Source organism: Polypterus senegalus, chromosome 8 (assembly GCF_016835505.1).
Source record: "Polypterus senegalus isolate Bchr_013 chromosome 8, ASM1683550v1, whole genome shotgun sequence".
NCBI lineage: Eukaryota > Metazoa > Chordata > Cladistia > Polypteriformes > Polypteridae > Polypterus > Polypterus senegalus.
Window position 1 is genome coordinate 154,412,879 of NC_053161.1, and position 17,638 is coordinate 154,430,516.

General features: G+C 34.8%; 1 protein-coding gene across 1 annotated transcript in view; it reads left to right on the plus strand.

The window, feature by feature from the left end:
- The window catches only part of ptprb (protein tyrosine phosphatase receptor type b), a 117,153-nt gene that overhangs the window by 11,053 nt on the left and 88,462 nt on the right, over positions 1–17,638 (plus strand). Inside the window, exon 3 of the mRNA XM_039759857.1 lies at positions 7,109–11,268. Coding sequence (XP_039615791.1) covers positions 7,109–11,268 — 4,160 coding nt within the window. The remainder of the gene's footprint in view (positions 1–7,108; positions 11,269–17,638) is intronic.

Here is a 17,638-nt window from a genome sequence, read left to right on the forward strand (position 1 = left end):
TCAAAACAAACAGAGTGAATTTTGAATAAGAATTAATTTCCATGGCTGTCTAAACAAGTAAAGTGTCATCATCTTCCCAATTGCTTCCATAGTTTCAAAAAACATATATTCATTTCCTAGTAATAAAAATGGAATGTAAGTGGTGTCATGCTCTACTTTGATCTTTGCAGAGATTAATACATGACCTTTTTTTTCAAGTAAACAAAGTTAAAATTGTACCTAATTTTACAAAAATAATTTGTCAACATACAATATATAGGGTGGCATGGTGGCACTGCTGCCTTGCAGTAAGGAGACCAGGGTTCGCTTCCTGGGTCCTCCCTGCATGGAGTTTGCATGTTCTACACGTGTCTGCGTGGGTTTTCACCGGGTGTTCCGGTTTCCCCTGTGACCCTGTGTTAGGATATAGTGGGTTGAAAAAATGATTGACTGACTGACAATATATAGCAATATATTGAAAATAATATTGTTAAAGAGCTTAACAGTGAAGTGCAGTGAGGTTCATGGCTGGTGAGGCACGGACTCCATCCGAGTCAGATTTACAAATATATGAATACAAAAGAGTAGGTTATTCACTATTCAATTGGCAGCATGCACATTGACTGCTGGTTATGTTTCATATGTCATCAGCACTCTTAACGCACAGATAGCTAAGGTACATATTTGGCTAAGAAAGAACGATACATTTATAGCAGCGACAGAGAGTGGAGGGAGCGCATTTGCTCTGCACCCTCCATTTGTTCTAAATTTGCTGTTGCAATTCCACAATTCATTCTCATTCAACACAAATGAAAATATACAGTGGTGTCCAAAAAAAATAAAACAACGGAATTTCAATTTTGACCTTAATTGAGCTTTTAATTCTGATGCTTTAATCAATTTTAATACTGACTGTTGAACAAAAGGATAACAAGAGAAACAAAACAATATTTTATTTAAGGTCAAATTATCGTTTTTAAATATTGGATTTTTTTTTCTTAGTCTAATCCCTTTTTTAATAAAATTGAAAACCATTTATGGTCTTACCTTTGTTTGTAAATGAAGTCCAGGTGCCTATCCTCCTCCACGAAAATCTCCACCACTTTCTTGTAAAAGTTCTCCATATTTTCCTTTAGTTTTAAAAATCTTAATCTTCCATTTTGGCAGTCAGTCGGAACAAAAAATAAACGGACCGCTGCAGTGCACTTGACTTTCTGATATCGCTAACTTAATGCGGGTATTTTTACTTCAGTAAAGTAAGTGTTGTGTTAGGTTATTCATTACTTTAAAAAGTAATCAGACTATGTAATGCATGTTTATTTTAACGAGTTGTCCTACTGCTCCTGAGACTGTGCTGCTGACCTTTGCACTGGCTATCCATTCATCAACATAAATTTAGCAATTTCCAATATTTATTGAGACAGATATTTTTTTCAACTAGGAGATGGAATAATGCAATCATCTTAGCATTTACCTCTAGAACTTTATCTGGTGGACGTCTCCACCATCTTCTACCTGTGGATACTGAAAGCATGTGTGAAGCAAGCACATGCATTGGCTGACAGAGGGCAGCAGACATGCACAGACTACAAAATCCGTAACTATAACCTGGTTGGGGGTTTATATGGCCAAATAATCGGGTTACTCTCAGAGAAAGCTAAGTGTTCCAACCTGGTTTCTCAGAGACCAATAACCCAGTTTATTTAGCCAGAATTACAGTTTACATAGCATTTTTGAAACCAAGCTTTTTTTTTATTAAAGCACATGGTAATACACTGAGTGATGATCACTTTAAGAATGAGCTGCCTGTGCAAAAACAGACAAATATAAGAACAATTTCTTTCCACAGACCATTAAGCTCATAAATGGTTAATTCCAATGTATTTACTCAGTCTGGTCACCGCCCACAATATCTTGCAATATTCTTACACACAACTAATGCATAATTCAATAATTATTTAGCATTTCCTATATGCATATGTTTACATTCTTTGTCTTGTATTTATCTCAGATGTGTACTTATAAATCATGTGTATGCTTGTCATATAACTATAGCCTATTTGGAGAGTCATCAAAAAAAACCTGAGTCCTATTCCTTGTATGCGACCAAACCAGGACAATAAATATAGTTCTCAAGTCATGAAAGGGGTCCCTAACAATTGATAGTAATAATTTATATTAATAATGCATTTCAGTAAAGTTAGTAAACTAGAAATTCACTATAGATACTAAAATTAGAGGAATAGAAGATACTTCAGTGGCAAACAAATAATTAAAAAAGATTTACTATAGGTAACCTTCAGAACTGGGAGAACCCCAGGAAAGTACATTGTAAGGTAGAAAATATAAAGTGCCACACATAGGCAAAAGGGCCAAAAATTATAAGTAAAAAAATATTAAAATACTTACTAAAGATGGGGTTCATTTTCATAAGCCAACGTCACATCACACAACGGCAGTTGCAGATCATGACGCTGGATCGTGTCAGTTTATCCATCCATCCATCCATCCATTTTCCAACTGAATCCGAACACAGGGTTACGGGGGTCTGCTGGAGCCAATCCCAGCCAAAACAGGGCACAAGGCAGGAACCAATCCCGGGCAGGGTGCCAACCCACCACAGTCATGTCAGTTTAAACGACTGAAAATTGCTGGGCATGTCTGATTTACCATCTGAATGCTGACCTTACATGGCTTGATAGGAGCAGCATATTTACTAAGATTATGTAATTGAGGGCTACATCTAAAAATCACTGGAAAAGTCGCATAATGTGACATAGCCTTTACAGGAAGCAACCTCTGAAAAGGATTTAGGGATTTATGCTTATTCAACATTATTGTCACCTAAGCAGTTAAGAGCACATATTATTGTATATTGTAAAAGCTTTTGTATGTACAGTAAATCAAGGAGCATTATGGTCAGACTATATAATTCATTAATGAGACCGCATTTAGAGTACTTTGCGTATAATTTTTCACTACACTGTAAAAAGACATAGCAGCACTCGAATCTCTACAGAGGGGAGCAAACAAATTGCATACTGGGTCTAAAGAGCATGTCCTGCTCTGCCGGATTCAAGAAATGAGAGCACTTTTGATTAGTAGAGGCTGCAGGGGAGTTAATTCAGGTCTTCAAAATTCTTAAAGGCATCAATAAAGTGCATCTGGCAGAATTTGTTTGACTAAATACAATATCAAATTTTGTACTCGTTGACACCAGTGGAAATTAAGGGGAAAGGTTTCTAACATTGAAGAAAAGATGCATGTGTTTATGCAAAGAATTGTGGTAATTTAGAATTAACTATCAAAATATGTAGTTGAAACAGAAACCTTGACAACTTTTAAAAAGAATCTGAGTGAAATATTGGGACAGCTAAGCTCTTAGCTAAATAGATGAGCTTGATGGATTGATTAGTCTTCTCATTTGTCAAATGTTTATGTTTCAATGTTTATCCTATAGATATTGGTTTTAGTACTTGTCTTTCATACTAGGCAGTTAATTAGTTTTGGTTTAAACCAATAAATCGGAAAGAGAAGTTCAATGTACTGAAGAGTTTCATTTTTCTACATTCTGATGCTTATCTTTCAAATTATAAAGCATACCCATTAGGACTGAGAATTCCCATGGTTCCCACTATGACTTTTTATGTTTTTAAATCAAGGTTTGTTGTTCAATTCAGCAATATACTGTACAGCACTGTATAGCTCCCTTCTGAATGAAGTTAAAGGTGAAATCATATTGCTGTAGAAAAAATTCATAAGTCTGTTCTCTGAACTCTGTTCATACCACTTAACTGTTTATATTTTCTCCATATGTCATATATGGAGGAAGCCATGTTTTTCATTAAAATACACCAATTTGATGTTTTCAGTTGAAAAACACGTTTTGATACGCCTAGAACATTGAAATATTTTTGAAAAGATGCAAGTACTGTACATGTGTCTTTCTGTTTGTGTGTTTAAGAGTCTGTGATGAAAACTTTGTGGACACTAACTCGAGAACAAATGGATTGATTCTTATGATAATTCGTAGAAAACTTGCAGTTGCTGGATTAAAAGGAATACTGCACCCAGAAATATATTTTTTAAATGTGACTTTCCCTGTGCAGTATACATGGACGAATATGCTCTGTTTTAATATATTGTACACCTCATCAATGTCAGAGGACCCACTGGTTTAATTGTTTCTGGATATACTGTAGACTAGCTTTATAATACAGAATGGGACTTTTTTAGAGCAAGTCCGAAGAACCTGTCACTTTACACACACACTGAAATTGAGGTTGTGCAACTGAGGCAGGCTCATCCTTTTAATAGGCTTCCCTGAAGCTGGCACGGAAGCTTCTCATGTGAATACTGGCTCATACTATTGCTACTGTAACTTAATGTTGATGTCATTCCCAGCTTATAGAAGTGTCAGCAGCAGCTCTCTTTTCAAGAAGTCAGATGTCCCAGTAATAATTTCCAACTCCTTGCAATGGCACAAAAACTCTTAAAAGTGGTGGGGTGGTCTTCTCTTCCACTGCAATTGTATAACAATTGATGAAGGCGCAGCGGCAGGGATGTTAAGCATTGCCCTACCATGCATTGCAGAAGGGCATGTGACCCTGCACCTCTTGGGAAGTAATCTGACCATAATATGTGTGCAGGCCATCCTACTGCTGAAGCAGCAAATTCTTGGAAGTGATAATGCAGCCACCATTCCACATCCTGGATGTCAACTTCAAGACTCTCAACAATTCAGAGTGCCTAGCAAATCAATTTTTGGGTCTCTGTGACATTCAGTGTTTTGCTGAGTTGGATTCTAGGTCTTCTCCTTGTCCTGCTCATTGGACCAGTTTAGCATTGTGCAGTTCTTGCCAGTGCTGACCCAAAGGATTTCTGCTCATTTCATTGCTCTTTTATGTAGCTTGCTATTCTTAGACAAACAACTTGCTTTAGCCTTACTTGAATGAAAATTGTGTGACTTTGGAAGACTTGCATTTTTATAGGTTACTGTACCGCAGCTGTCTCTGATGCTGCTTATTTGAATATGGAATAACAGATCATACTGCTGCAAACTCCACACAGATGTCATCCCTGTCAATACCATTATAGTGTATTTAATATTAAATGATTTGTGGTGTAGCATAAGGATTTTATCATTTGCATCCCTTTTTCTCTGTTGTCACTGAATTTTATATAGATGGTACTTTATTTATCTGTCCCCAAGGTGAAATTTAAATTTTACAGGAGCTCAAAATATATATTTTTATATCCTAAAATGAGTATACTGTATCTCAAAATAAGTATCTTTATTTTAGTATGTGCTTTAGATGAGGCAAAATTCAAGAAAAACATAAAAATGTTATTTAAGAGAACGGTAGTGATCACTGGTCTAAACCTTTTCAGTTTCGTTTCATACTTGCAGATCTCACAATACAAAGGAAAGTTAAGGCAAACTGTACCCCTAAAGAATGCCAAAAAAGTCCTTTCTGATTGGTTCAATAAGCATTGATAGTTATCCAGTTGGTGTATAATAATTTTTCTAACATCTTTATTTTTTTTTCAGTGTTTTCCTATTTATGAAGATATGCCTTTTAAAATATAGAGATAGAATTAGATCCTCATTTATTCTGAATGCAAAACAATTTTGTTTGAAGAAATTTCAGATGGACGTCCGCTTTTTTAACTTAGATTACTATGGAAATGTAATCTAATTTTCTTTCCTCTGCATACTATGTTATGTGTATCATTATCCTAAAAACTACCATACGTAATAGCAAAAATACAGTGGTTCAGTATTCAAAGACAATAATGTAGCTGGAAACCAGGTGGCATTTTGATTCAGTTTTCTTGGCTACAGCTTTTCTTTTTCAGTCCATAGAGAAATCTTACATTTTATCCTGTTCTGATCAGCTCCATTCTTCCTAACGTTTTATTGATTACATGAAAGAGAATGGGAAATAATTGGCAATATATAAGCAGGAAAATATTGACTGGATTGCATTAGTGGTTAAAATTGTAAATACGGTGTATTATTGCTTTGTTTTATTTTTAGCAAACAATCATATTAAAAATGAAACACTTGATGTGCATGCAGTAATCCTCTGTTCGTGGTTTTTCAGTTACTAATCACTTAATGAACACAAATGTTGTTCTAGTCAAATGTCTTTTGGCTATATGTAGAAAATAAAAATTGACTGATGTTAACCTTTTCTTAACCACACAACAATAAACAGTATATCTTTTCTGTGCAGATGTAAGTCCTGCTGGCCTAAACAAGTTCTAATTGAAAGAGAAAGATATTTAAATGGCTCAATGGTTTATCTGCCACAGTCATGTGAAAATCTAGTCTAAAAGATCTCTAATTTGTAACACTTTTGTATTTGACTAAATACATGGCTTGATGTGTGGTGATAAGTAGCAGCAGTTTTAAAATAAAGTTAATTTCTGACCAAAAACCTAACCATAATCACATCTTCATATTTTGGGACTACACATCAGTATATTTTATTGGTTATCAAAAAATTCCACATTTGTTTTGTTTAATGGTGTTTTTTGCTTTTATTGGATGTTACTTTAAGTTTTATTTTACAGTTTTTATATTTGAAATTTGCATAATGCTCTCTTCCAAATGGGAAGTGAACTAAATAAAAACAAGCTGATTCAGATAAAATCAATGACCCTTTATTTTATATATTGTCTTTAACTGCACATGTCATCCCAAGGGACTTTACAGAGCAAATACAAATATGAGTGAATGAATTCATAAAAGGATTTAATCACACACTAAAGCCTCCCCAGGTTTATTAAGCTACAAATCATTGCATTTCTGGTTCAGCCCCTACAAATGACTAAGTGCTTGGCATTTAGGAAATCGCATAAAAAGTTGCAGCTACAACATTTGATCAATTTTATTATAAAGAACATGTCAATGATGCTTATTATTGGAAAATTTAAATCAAATAGAGCTTGTTTTTATATTGTTACTGTATCGTTATTTTGATGTTTCTTGGGGTAATCTGGTATTATACCTGGAGGAAAAAACATATCTGTAAAATGTGCCTAGTATAAGTTTGTGTGTGCATGCACCCTGGATCTCAAAATTATTTCAAAACTCTTAATTCATTGTCTTTGTATTCCACAGGCCCTGCTGGTTCAGAAACAACTGGAGCCTTTCTTTCTTTAGATTCAGTTATAAGAGACACATCAGTCACCAACTCAACTAATAATTCTGCACCTATAAACAGTCTATTAGCCAAAGCTAGCACAATAAGAAATACTTCAGCAAAGACAAATGCTGTCATTGTGAGGTTCAGAGAATCCACAAACATTACTGCCTCAAAAGCTATTGCTAGTTCATCTCAAAACATCAGTGTAACACAGATTAATCAAATACATAGTGTTCAAAGTACAGCACAGAAAAATAGTTCTGTGTACACTACAAATACAACAGTAGTACCCAGTGGAAAACAAACTAAGGATCCATTCAAACAAATAACAGCAACAGTCCCTGGCAAAAACGAATACAAAGCCAGCAAAGCACAGGTAAATTATACTCTACAGAAAAATAATATAATCCTTACAAAAAGCATAACAGTAACTCCTGCCATCAAATTAGTTAATGGGTCATTACAGAAAACAATCAAAGAGCAGCCTAACAATACTGAGCAGAAAACCAGTGTAATACAGACTACCATTATGAAGCATAAGTCCAATATAGAAGAAGTGAATTGGGAAGCACAGAAAACCAGCAAACCACAAACTAATAACACAGTAGCTGTAATTAACACTGCAGAGATTAACGAACCAGTTCAGAAGAAAGGCAGCACACATCGTCCTACCCTGGTACATGAACCTAGCAGAGAACAACTTAGGGAAAATACGCAGAAAACGGATTCAGCACATCTCAATGGCACAGTTAGTAAATCCAGAGCAGAACACAATGAGAAAACTATGAAAATCAGCAAAACACATCCCAATTTGACACTACACGATCCAGCCATTGAAGAAATTAAAAGGGAAATGCAGAAGAACAATGTAGCTTACCTTCAAAATACAGTATGTAAATCTGACTCTGACCATATAAATGGACAAATACAGAAATCTTGTATAACATTCAATAATATCACAAAAGATAAGGCTAGCACGGAAGACATAAATAAAATAATAAAGAAAGCTAGTCTAACACATTTAAATATGACGGCACATAAACTCAGAACTGAAGAACCAAAGACGGAAATACAAAAATATAATGTAACTCAGTCAAAACTAGCAGTAAGCAACACCAGTGTTGATGAGGTGAAAAGCAAAATACAAAAAAACAACATAATACAACCCCAACTGACAATAGAAAGCCTTGACACTGAAAAGAGTGATGGAGCTACACTAGAGCCTAGTATAATTGTCTCAGAAACAGCAAGAGATGAATTCAACTATGAGCATATTAATAGAATAATGAATAAAACCAGTTTAACCCAGTCTAATATGTCAGCACATGAACCTAGTGCTCAAGAGATAGTTAAAGAAATTAGAAATAGCAATACAACTCAACGTAATATAAAAATGGACAAACCTAGCATTGGAAAAAGTAACCAGGCAACACTGAAACCCAGCATAAAACACTACAGCGCAACTGATATGCCTAACAATGAACAGATTAATAGAATGATAAAGAAAAACAGTACTGAAGAGGCAAATAAAGACATACAGAAAAGCAATAAAACACACCCAAACGTGATAGGAGGCAAACGTGGCATTGCAAAGAGTAATGCAACAAAACTGGAATCCAGCATAACACAACCAAATGCAATATTAGATAAATCCAGTAAAGAACAAATAAATAGAATAATGAATAAAACAAATTTCACAGATTCTAATGTGACAACACATAAACTCATTTTTGAAGAAAGTAAAAGGGAAAGACCGAACACCAATACGACACTGTCTAAAATGGAAGTGCACAAATCCAGTATTGAAGAGATGAATAGAGAAATGCAAAAAGGAAATATAACATACAAAAATATAACAGTAGACAAACTCAGCACTGTAAAGAGTAATGGGACAGCACTAAAACATGGAGTAGCACACTCTAGAACAACTGGAAATAACAATGAAAAAATTAATAAAGTGATAAATAAAAAAAATGTAACATTTTCTAATGTAACAGCACATGCCCCCAATACAGAACAGATGAAATGGGAAAGAGTGAAAACCAATACCACAAAGTCTAAGATGACTATAGACAAACCCAGTACTGAAGAGATGACTAGGCAAATGCTGAAAAGCAATATGACACACCCTAACATCACAGACAAACTAAGCGAAGGAAAGAACAATGGAGCAACGTTGACACCGGAAGTAGAAGACCCTGCTACTGAACAATTCAATGGGATAATAAAGAAAAACGATTTAAGATTTTCAAATATAACAGCACTTAAACCTATAACTGAAGACATGACTAGGAAATTACACAAAGCCAGTAAAGGACAATTAAATTTAACAGGAGCGAAATCCAGCAATGAAGACATGAATAAGGAAATGCAGAAAAACAATATAACACACCCTAGCACAACAGCATATAAACTCAGAACTGGAAAGAGTAATGGAACAACACTACAGCCTAGCATAGCAACAGATAAACCTAGCACTGAACAAGTTAATAGTAAAATACAGAAAAGTACTGTAACACTTTCTAATATAACATTAGATGGATCGCGTGCAGAGAGGGTGAATAGCAAAACACAGAAAACCAGTATACAGCAGTCAGACAGGCAAGTGTATAAACCCAAATTTGAACTGATTAATGAGATAGCAATGAAACCAAGTGGGAAACAATCTAACTTAACGTTATATGAATCAAATGTTAAACTGACAGGTGGGACAGTGAAGGAGATCAACATGTTAGACATTAACAGTACAATACTTAATTACACTACACAACAGCTTAAAGAGGGAATACAAGCAAGCAAGGGGGCACTTCTTAACCTGACAGTATCTAGCGATTCTATAAATAAGACTGTTAGTTACACCAAGAAATCTAATGTGACGTACAACAAGACTCTCTTTAACTCCAGCATTTTCCTCTCCAGTAGAGGTGTACAGCAAACGTCAACTCCATTTCCTACAATCACAGAAAAGAAATCCAATGCATCACATATTATTGACATAACACATGCTGATGTTACAAAACAGTCATCTGATGTAAAGATACTGGTTAAAGAATCCACCACAGCCCATTACCTCATCCTAGAACAGAGTATGGAACAACATCATATGCCCAAAAAGAAAAGCGGTAGTGCACATGATGACAGTGCCAAAGAATTTCAGATTACTGTGCAGAAAATAAATAAAACATCAGTAATCATGGTAGCAGAATTTAATGATACTACAGCATTGTCTAACACTGAAAATGGTACAGTACCTAAAACTAATATGTGGCTGAAAAACAATGCAATTGACAAAAACTTCACAGCAAAGAGCTCTGGTTCCATACTGAAAAGCAATGAACTCCCTCAAAGCACTAGATTAGGGGCTAATAATACAACATCCAGTATAAAAGTGGGAAGTGATACCATAGATTCGGCTAGCACAAAACTCAGTAAAAGCACACATGACAGCAAAATAGTTGTATCACCAACTAATGATCCAGTTCATAAAGCCACAAAAACTATTGTAGCACAGATTAACACTACAAAGCATGCACTTAAAGTAGGAATGAAAAGCCACAATTCACAAGTGAATAACACACTTCAGACCAGCAGGACAGAAGCAAAAAGTGGCATGATACAGACTCAGAATGATGCAAAAACAAGAAGTGTGGGGTCAAAAATCACTACAGAACATAAACTAAGTATGAAAATCCAAACAAGTACATTACCAAGTAACAGTACAGCACACAAAATCAATTTGGCACCCACAAACAATATTACACACAGTATTAATAAGGTTCAGAAAAACATTATAACAGAGACAAAAAGACCAACACTAAAAACTAGTACAGCTCAAACACAAAATCGAGTACAGGCTAATGGCACAATTCTGAAAGGCAGCCTGGTAAATATCACAATAAGCCATGGACACCAAAACATATCACAAAGATTATTCACCACACCCGCAGCAAGAATGTTTATACCTACAAAAATCTCACAGTATAGAAAAGTACAAACTAACATTAGCATCCTCAAGCCTAAAGACTCTAGAGCGACCAGCACAGAAAGCAGCAACATCCTTCAGACATCCTCCTCAACAACTCCTAGAGAAACATTGTGGTCAACTCTTTTGCCCACCACATATACAACAGAAGAGGTGAGTGCTTCTTAATTATTAATGGAGTAAATCTGAGTAACTACTCTCTGAAACAATTTGCTGTATTTGGATGTTGCCTCATGTGTAGATAGCAATTTTGCACATGGGTATTCCCAAGATAAGAATAAAAGAAATACCATAAACAAGAAGATACAATTTGCTCCATCGAGACTATTTGGTTGGTGATTGTGAATAATGTGGAGGTGTATTTGTGTGTGAGTTGAGTGCACCCTTTAATGTATCAGCACCCTACCCCAGGCTGGTTTCCTGTCTTATACCTAGTCCTACTTGGATAGGCTTTGGCTATCCTGCAAACCTGAATTAGATTTGGAGGGCTCAAAGATGGCATGTTATGTTTTGTAAATATTTTTGGTTAACTAATAGCTAAGTTGTTAAAATATTTCTAATTTCTTTGATTAAAATTTTTTAAAAAGAAAAAAATGCAACCATGGAAAAAATTGAGTGGCCTATTTCCTAGTTCCTAATAAAGTCTAGAATGTTCCTAATTCATGTAATTTCATTACATTGTCCTTTTTTTAACTTGTGTGCATGTCATAGTGGAAACGTTATCCAGTTTTTCTTAGGAAATTTCCAGAAACTCACCCATGCATGGTCAAAAAATGTAATCCTTCTAGCATATTATAAGTCTGCCCATGGCTCATTTTCGACTGAACTATGCTTTGTACATCATCTGTCGTAGGCTCAGAGGGCATCCTAACTAAAAAGCCTTCATCCTTGGATGCATTGCCAGTTTACTGTTATGAGGCATTGAATTGTAGTGGATTTAATTTGACTTTCTTGACATTTATCAACATAAGTCTCTTTAATGTCAAAGTGAACACAGATCCCTGCAAACTATCAATCGATTGCATAAATTGGTTTTAGAAGGCGTAATTTTGCTTTATTGGTGATCATGTGTCTGTAATGTGAAATTATTCTGCTATAAATGAGTGATTGCGCAAGAAGGCCAGTGAGGGAGGCCAGCAACAGACCTATGACAACTCTGAAGGAGTAACAAACTACAGCAGACATGAATGGAGAGACTTTGCCGCCAAAACCAATTGCCCAGGTGCTTCACCAGTCACAGCTTTATGAGAGGGTAGCAAAGAGAAAGCCACTGTTTAAAGGGCACATGACATCTCGACTAGGCACGTAGGAAACTTTGAAGTTAGCTGGTTCTATTGTTTGGTGAGATCATACTTGAACATTTTGGCCATCACACTAAAGCCATGTTTGAACACTGCACGTTATCAAAAACACACAATTCCCACTATGAAGCATGGTGATAGCAGCATTATGCTATGGACATCCTTATTTGCAAAACACACTGGAAGGTTTACGAGAGTAAAGAAAGAAAATCCTTCAGGAAAACCTGATGCAGTCTGAAAGATCTGCAACTTGGGAAAAGATTTGTTTCCCAGCAAGACAACAACCTTAAGTAAAAAAGCCAAAGCAACAAAGGAATAGCTTTAAAACAACAATATTAACATCCTGCAGTTGCCAATTCACAGTCTACATATCAGTTCAATTGAGAATATGTGGCTGGACTTGAAAAAGACTGTTCACGCATAATTCCCATGTAAATTGACAAAACCGATGAGTGCTGCAAAGAAGAATGGGGAAAAATGGTAGTGTCAAGATGTACAGTACAAAGCTGATAGAGACCTGTGTACAAAGACTCAAGGCTTTTGTGGCTGCCAAAGATGCCTCTACTAAATACTGTCTTAAGAAGGTTAATATTTATGTGATCAATTATTTCATGTTTTATATTTATAATTAATCTAGACTACTTTGCATAGGTATGTTTTCAGTGTAAAATCCAAATCTTTTTTCTGCTGCTCAGTGTCAATGAAGCCAAATTAAATCCATTGTGAATCAATGTTGCATAATGACAAATGTAAACATTTTACAAGGGGGTGAATACTTTTTATAGGCACTAGAAATTATGCTGTATTATTATAAATTTTATTATATCTTAGCATAACATAACATTGTCAAAACTACTTAATCCAAGTTAGGGTCACAAAGGTGCCAGAGTTTTAGTTGCAAGTCAGGAATCAACCCAGGATGAGGCACCAGGACCCATGCACACTTATCAAAGTCCTGATTTATACATCTTTGTGGATATGGGAGAAAAACCTTTGCTAATATGTAGACAGATAGCAATGCATACAATAATTAAATGCGTGGGATTCACATATAATCCTTAGTTAGAAATTTTAACCACTCTACTACCATGTTGCCTTTAAATCTAATTATATTTGTTTTCAGTTCTCATTTGCTTATATGAACGCATTCACTGATTTTTCTTAGTCATCAGAAACTTTTGTTAAGTATGTTTTTGTTTCTGGTCTTTTTTAGACTGACAGGTGTAGACTCTTGTGAAGCAACATATTTTTACTTTGACATCACATTTAAAACACAATAGTTAAAGGACAACCTTTAATTACAATGGATGTGGGAAGATTATAATGCCCTGCAGCATGAGTTTTTAGCTTACACATTTAATTACATGAAAAAAAAACACAACAAATAATAAATTTAAATTATGGCCCAAACCATAGTGTTCTATATGGGCACTGTGTTATTAATTACAGGGTTCGATTATGCAGCTATGTGCTGTAGGTCTGCTTTTTGTGAGATGAGCTTGATTGCTTTGGTCTGACAGGTGTAAAAGAAAAGGAGGCAATAAAAAAGGTTTTTAGGGTGTTGCACTTACCAGCTGTCAGCATCTTTCTCTTAGACATAAAACATAGCTCAAGGGAGATGATTTTTTTTTTATTTCTGTAAAATAATCTTTAAGCTTATTTTCATTATTAGTGTTTACATAGAAAGAATTGATTGGAAATGAAGAAACTGAACGTTAATACCTCAGCTTCAAGTATAAGTCTGTAAAACTGATTAAGCCAGTTTTTGTGTTGCAATTATTTAGTACATTTTCTTTAATTTCTCACTTAAGCTGGCACTAAAGTGTTTAATCTGCCTCAAGAATGATTTAAGATATGAAGAGAAAGTGACGGCGAAGATGGTAGGAAATGAGAATGGCGCCTGTATGCTTGCACTGCACGGCTGAGAGTTGATTCTACAATAAAATAAAAATAAAAAGAGTAATAAAAATCATCACCCTGAAAGCGGACAGTAGAGACATGTAGTATATATGTGCCAAATTTTAGGTTAATAGGTCAAATGGTTTGCGAGCTACAGGTGATTTAAAATCCTGGACAGACAAATGGACAGCCATGGTAGCATATTATATAAGAAGATACATTTTTTTTTCCAAATAGAACACCATCTATTTCTCTTAAAATGTTTGGTTTTATTTTTTGGTAAAGAGTATATTGCAATACTTAACATATTGGTTGGCTAAGTAAAAAACTACCTTTCCCAGACCTACATTCAAAATGCAATTAATATGAAACAGAAATAATATGTAAATGTTTTTCATTTTTCGTGGGAGTGGCAACGGAAGGTATTATTCAAGGTGCCTTTTAATGCTTGAATATTAGCCGAAGAACTCCTAGTGAGTCCTGATCTCTCAATCTCAGCAAGGCTACATATTCTATATTTTTTTCTGCTAGTTTCCTGCTGATTTCTCTTGCTTCTCTTGCTTGCTCCTCTTTCATAGAGGCATAGCAAAAAACTTGTATGTCTTTTAGAAGGAATTAATAAATTAGCATATGAAATAGTCCTTCACTTTTAATCCCAATAAAACAATAGAAACAGTAGTTTGGCCATAGTGAAATCCTTTTGTCTTTTTTCTTTTATACCTACCTAAATAATATTAAATCTTAAAGCTTGTTTACTAATAAAAGTGAATATTTTTTTTCTGCCAATCATATTAATTACAATGTGCCTACAAAAATGTTTCCACTATGTCACCATAATCTGATTAGTTCACTTACAGTTCAGTAACTCGCTCACATTGTAGAAGTTGTACCACTGTCATTTGTAAGTCTTGTAAATTGCCAGTTTAACAGATTTCTGTCTGGGGATTTTCTGCTGTCAAACAGATTTTCACATACTGTATGAGCCTTATCATGTACAGTCACCACCCTCTGGCTTGTTCTGCTATTGCATTTTTCTGCTATTCAGACATTTTATTTACAATACATGCCATTAGTTAATTTTGGTACTTTACTGTTGATTCTAACAATAATAAACTACATTTGATTAAAAATTCTTTATTGTTGTACCATGTCTGTGGTTGTTTTCTTGGTTTGTTTAGGTTAGATGTAACATAAAAAATATAACTTTTACAGAATGTCAATTTAAACTTTATCTTTTTCTAGTTTTAGTCCTTGATATAATATATTAAAATAGCATATTCTTCCAATGTTTAAAGTTTTTGAGCATATGCATGTTAATTGGGGATTCAAATATTTATATCTTTGTAGCACATAAATGTATATTTTGCATAAATAAAAAGCAGGACACAGCTAGGCACTGTATAAAATATGCTTCTTTCCAAATTTAGTATAAATTCTGCTCTTACCATGATTTGAAACATTTTTGAAACAGGACATTTTCATCTAGATTTTAACAATAACTATGTTGCTTCCAAGACTTTGATCATTGTTGCACAAGTAATACAATAATACAGTAAATATTTGCATGATTTAATATTTATGTAAGGTGCTGCCACGATTGTTAAAAAAATACAATATACAGTACCTTTCAAGGTGCAAAGGAGCCAAAGGCATGCTTGTATAATACTATTGGCTCAGTATTTTTACCAATGAAATGCTAGAAGTGAGTATCTCAATGGTTACAAATGTACAGTACATGAAGAGACTGTATTAGCAACATCATAGCCACTAGAGGGTGATACTGTCTTCTGAAAACCATAATAGATTAAATAACAAGAAGAAAAAAAAACAGAGTGTAACTGTATTTTACATATGGACTTTCAACAGTTTATTTGTTATATTCTTATATTGGAAATGTTATTAAGAAAACTATATTAACTATTTTTCATCAGCTATTAAGAAAACATATGGTTGTATTATTTAAACTCTTCTAATATTTTTAAGTGTTTATCTTGGTGAGGGATACAATTGCAGCAGACTGAGCAGTGAAAGGAAGACTTCACTTGTTTTAGTCACTGTCTGCATCTCATTCTTGGGAAATTCCAGAAATATCAGGATGTTCAAGGGATAATTTCCCTTCAGTATCTCCTTTTTTACCTCTGGGTCTCCTCCTCTATACACTTTCACTAAATGACTTTGGTGCTTTTACCTTTCTTAATGACCTTGATGATCCTTTTGTTTTGCTCTTAAAGGAAGACTTCTTCCAATCTATTTCACTATTTAAAACTCTTGAACACTTCAAAACTCTTGGGTGGGGATCAATTTTGTTTTGATTTGTTAAATTTGTCTTGACTGTATGGAATATTATCTGTTTCTAATTAAAATCAATACAGTCTAATTAAAATCAATAAAAAAAGAAAAAAACAAACTCTTGAACACCACAATTTTGGTGTCTTTTAACTACAATGGGACAGTGAAAAACATACATATACTGCAGAGTGAACACAATTAAGAACTGACCTAATTTCAGATGAACAATATCTGTTATATTCTCCAAGACTGCTGCTAACTAGCTTTTTTGAAGGGGAGGCAGTTGGTCTCTGACATTTAATTATTTTAAAAATAAATATAGAATTATTCCACTTTTAGAAGGTGGGTTATCCTGTGTGTTTAAGAACTTCAGCAAATTCTTGTGGTATGTCTGTATTATGGATATGGAAGTTTTTTGCAATCTTTCCATCTGATTTTAAATATTACCGCAGCAATACATATGGAGAGGAAACAGCAATCACATTTCTACCTCTGTCAAGTAGGCCAATGACTTTTAAGTGATTTATCACCATACATCCACACCAAGAAGCATATATAAGAGGCACATACAGTCAGCACACTTCACCATATCTGCAAACCCCATACGTACTCCATGAGCACTTCTAAGGGGGAACATTGTTCAATAGTGTCGGTCTGCTCACCACAGAGGTACTATAACAAGGCATGGTACACAGTGGCTTTGGGGGCACGCTTTTATGTGGTTTTAGTTTATGTTTCTTGAGTGGCCAACCAACCTCAAATAGAAGGAGTCCAGAAATTTTCCAATGCCAGTGAACCAATCAACCTCTTCCACTCCCTTCCAGCCATAGGTCTAAATCAAACTGCGTAGAGTCTCTGGGATACCATTTACTAGATATTCTACCACTGACAGCTCAAGTGCATTGTTTGACTCTGTTCACTTTGGGCTTCAACCATTTCTTGATATAGCCCCAGAGGTCACAGGATTTTACTGGTTTAGTGACTGAGTAGAGTTTAATGCCCATTCATGAAACAAGAAAGCATGCATGCTCTGC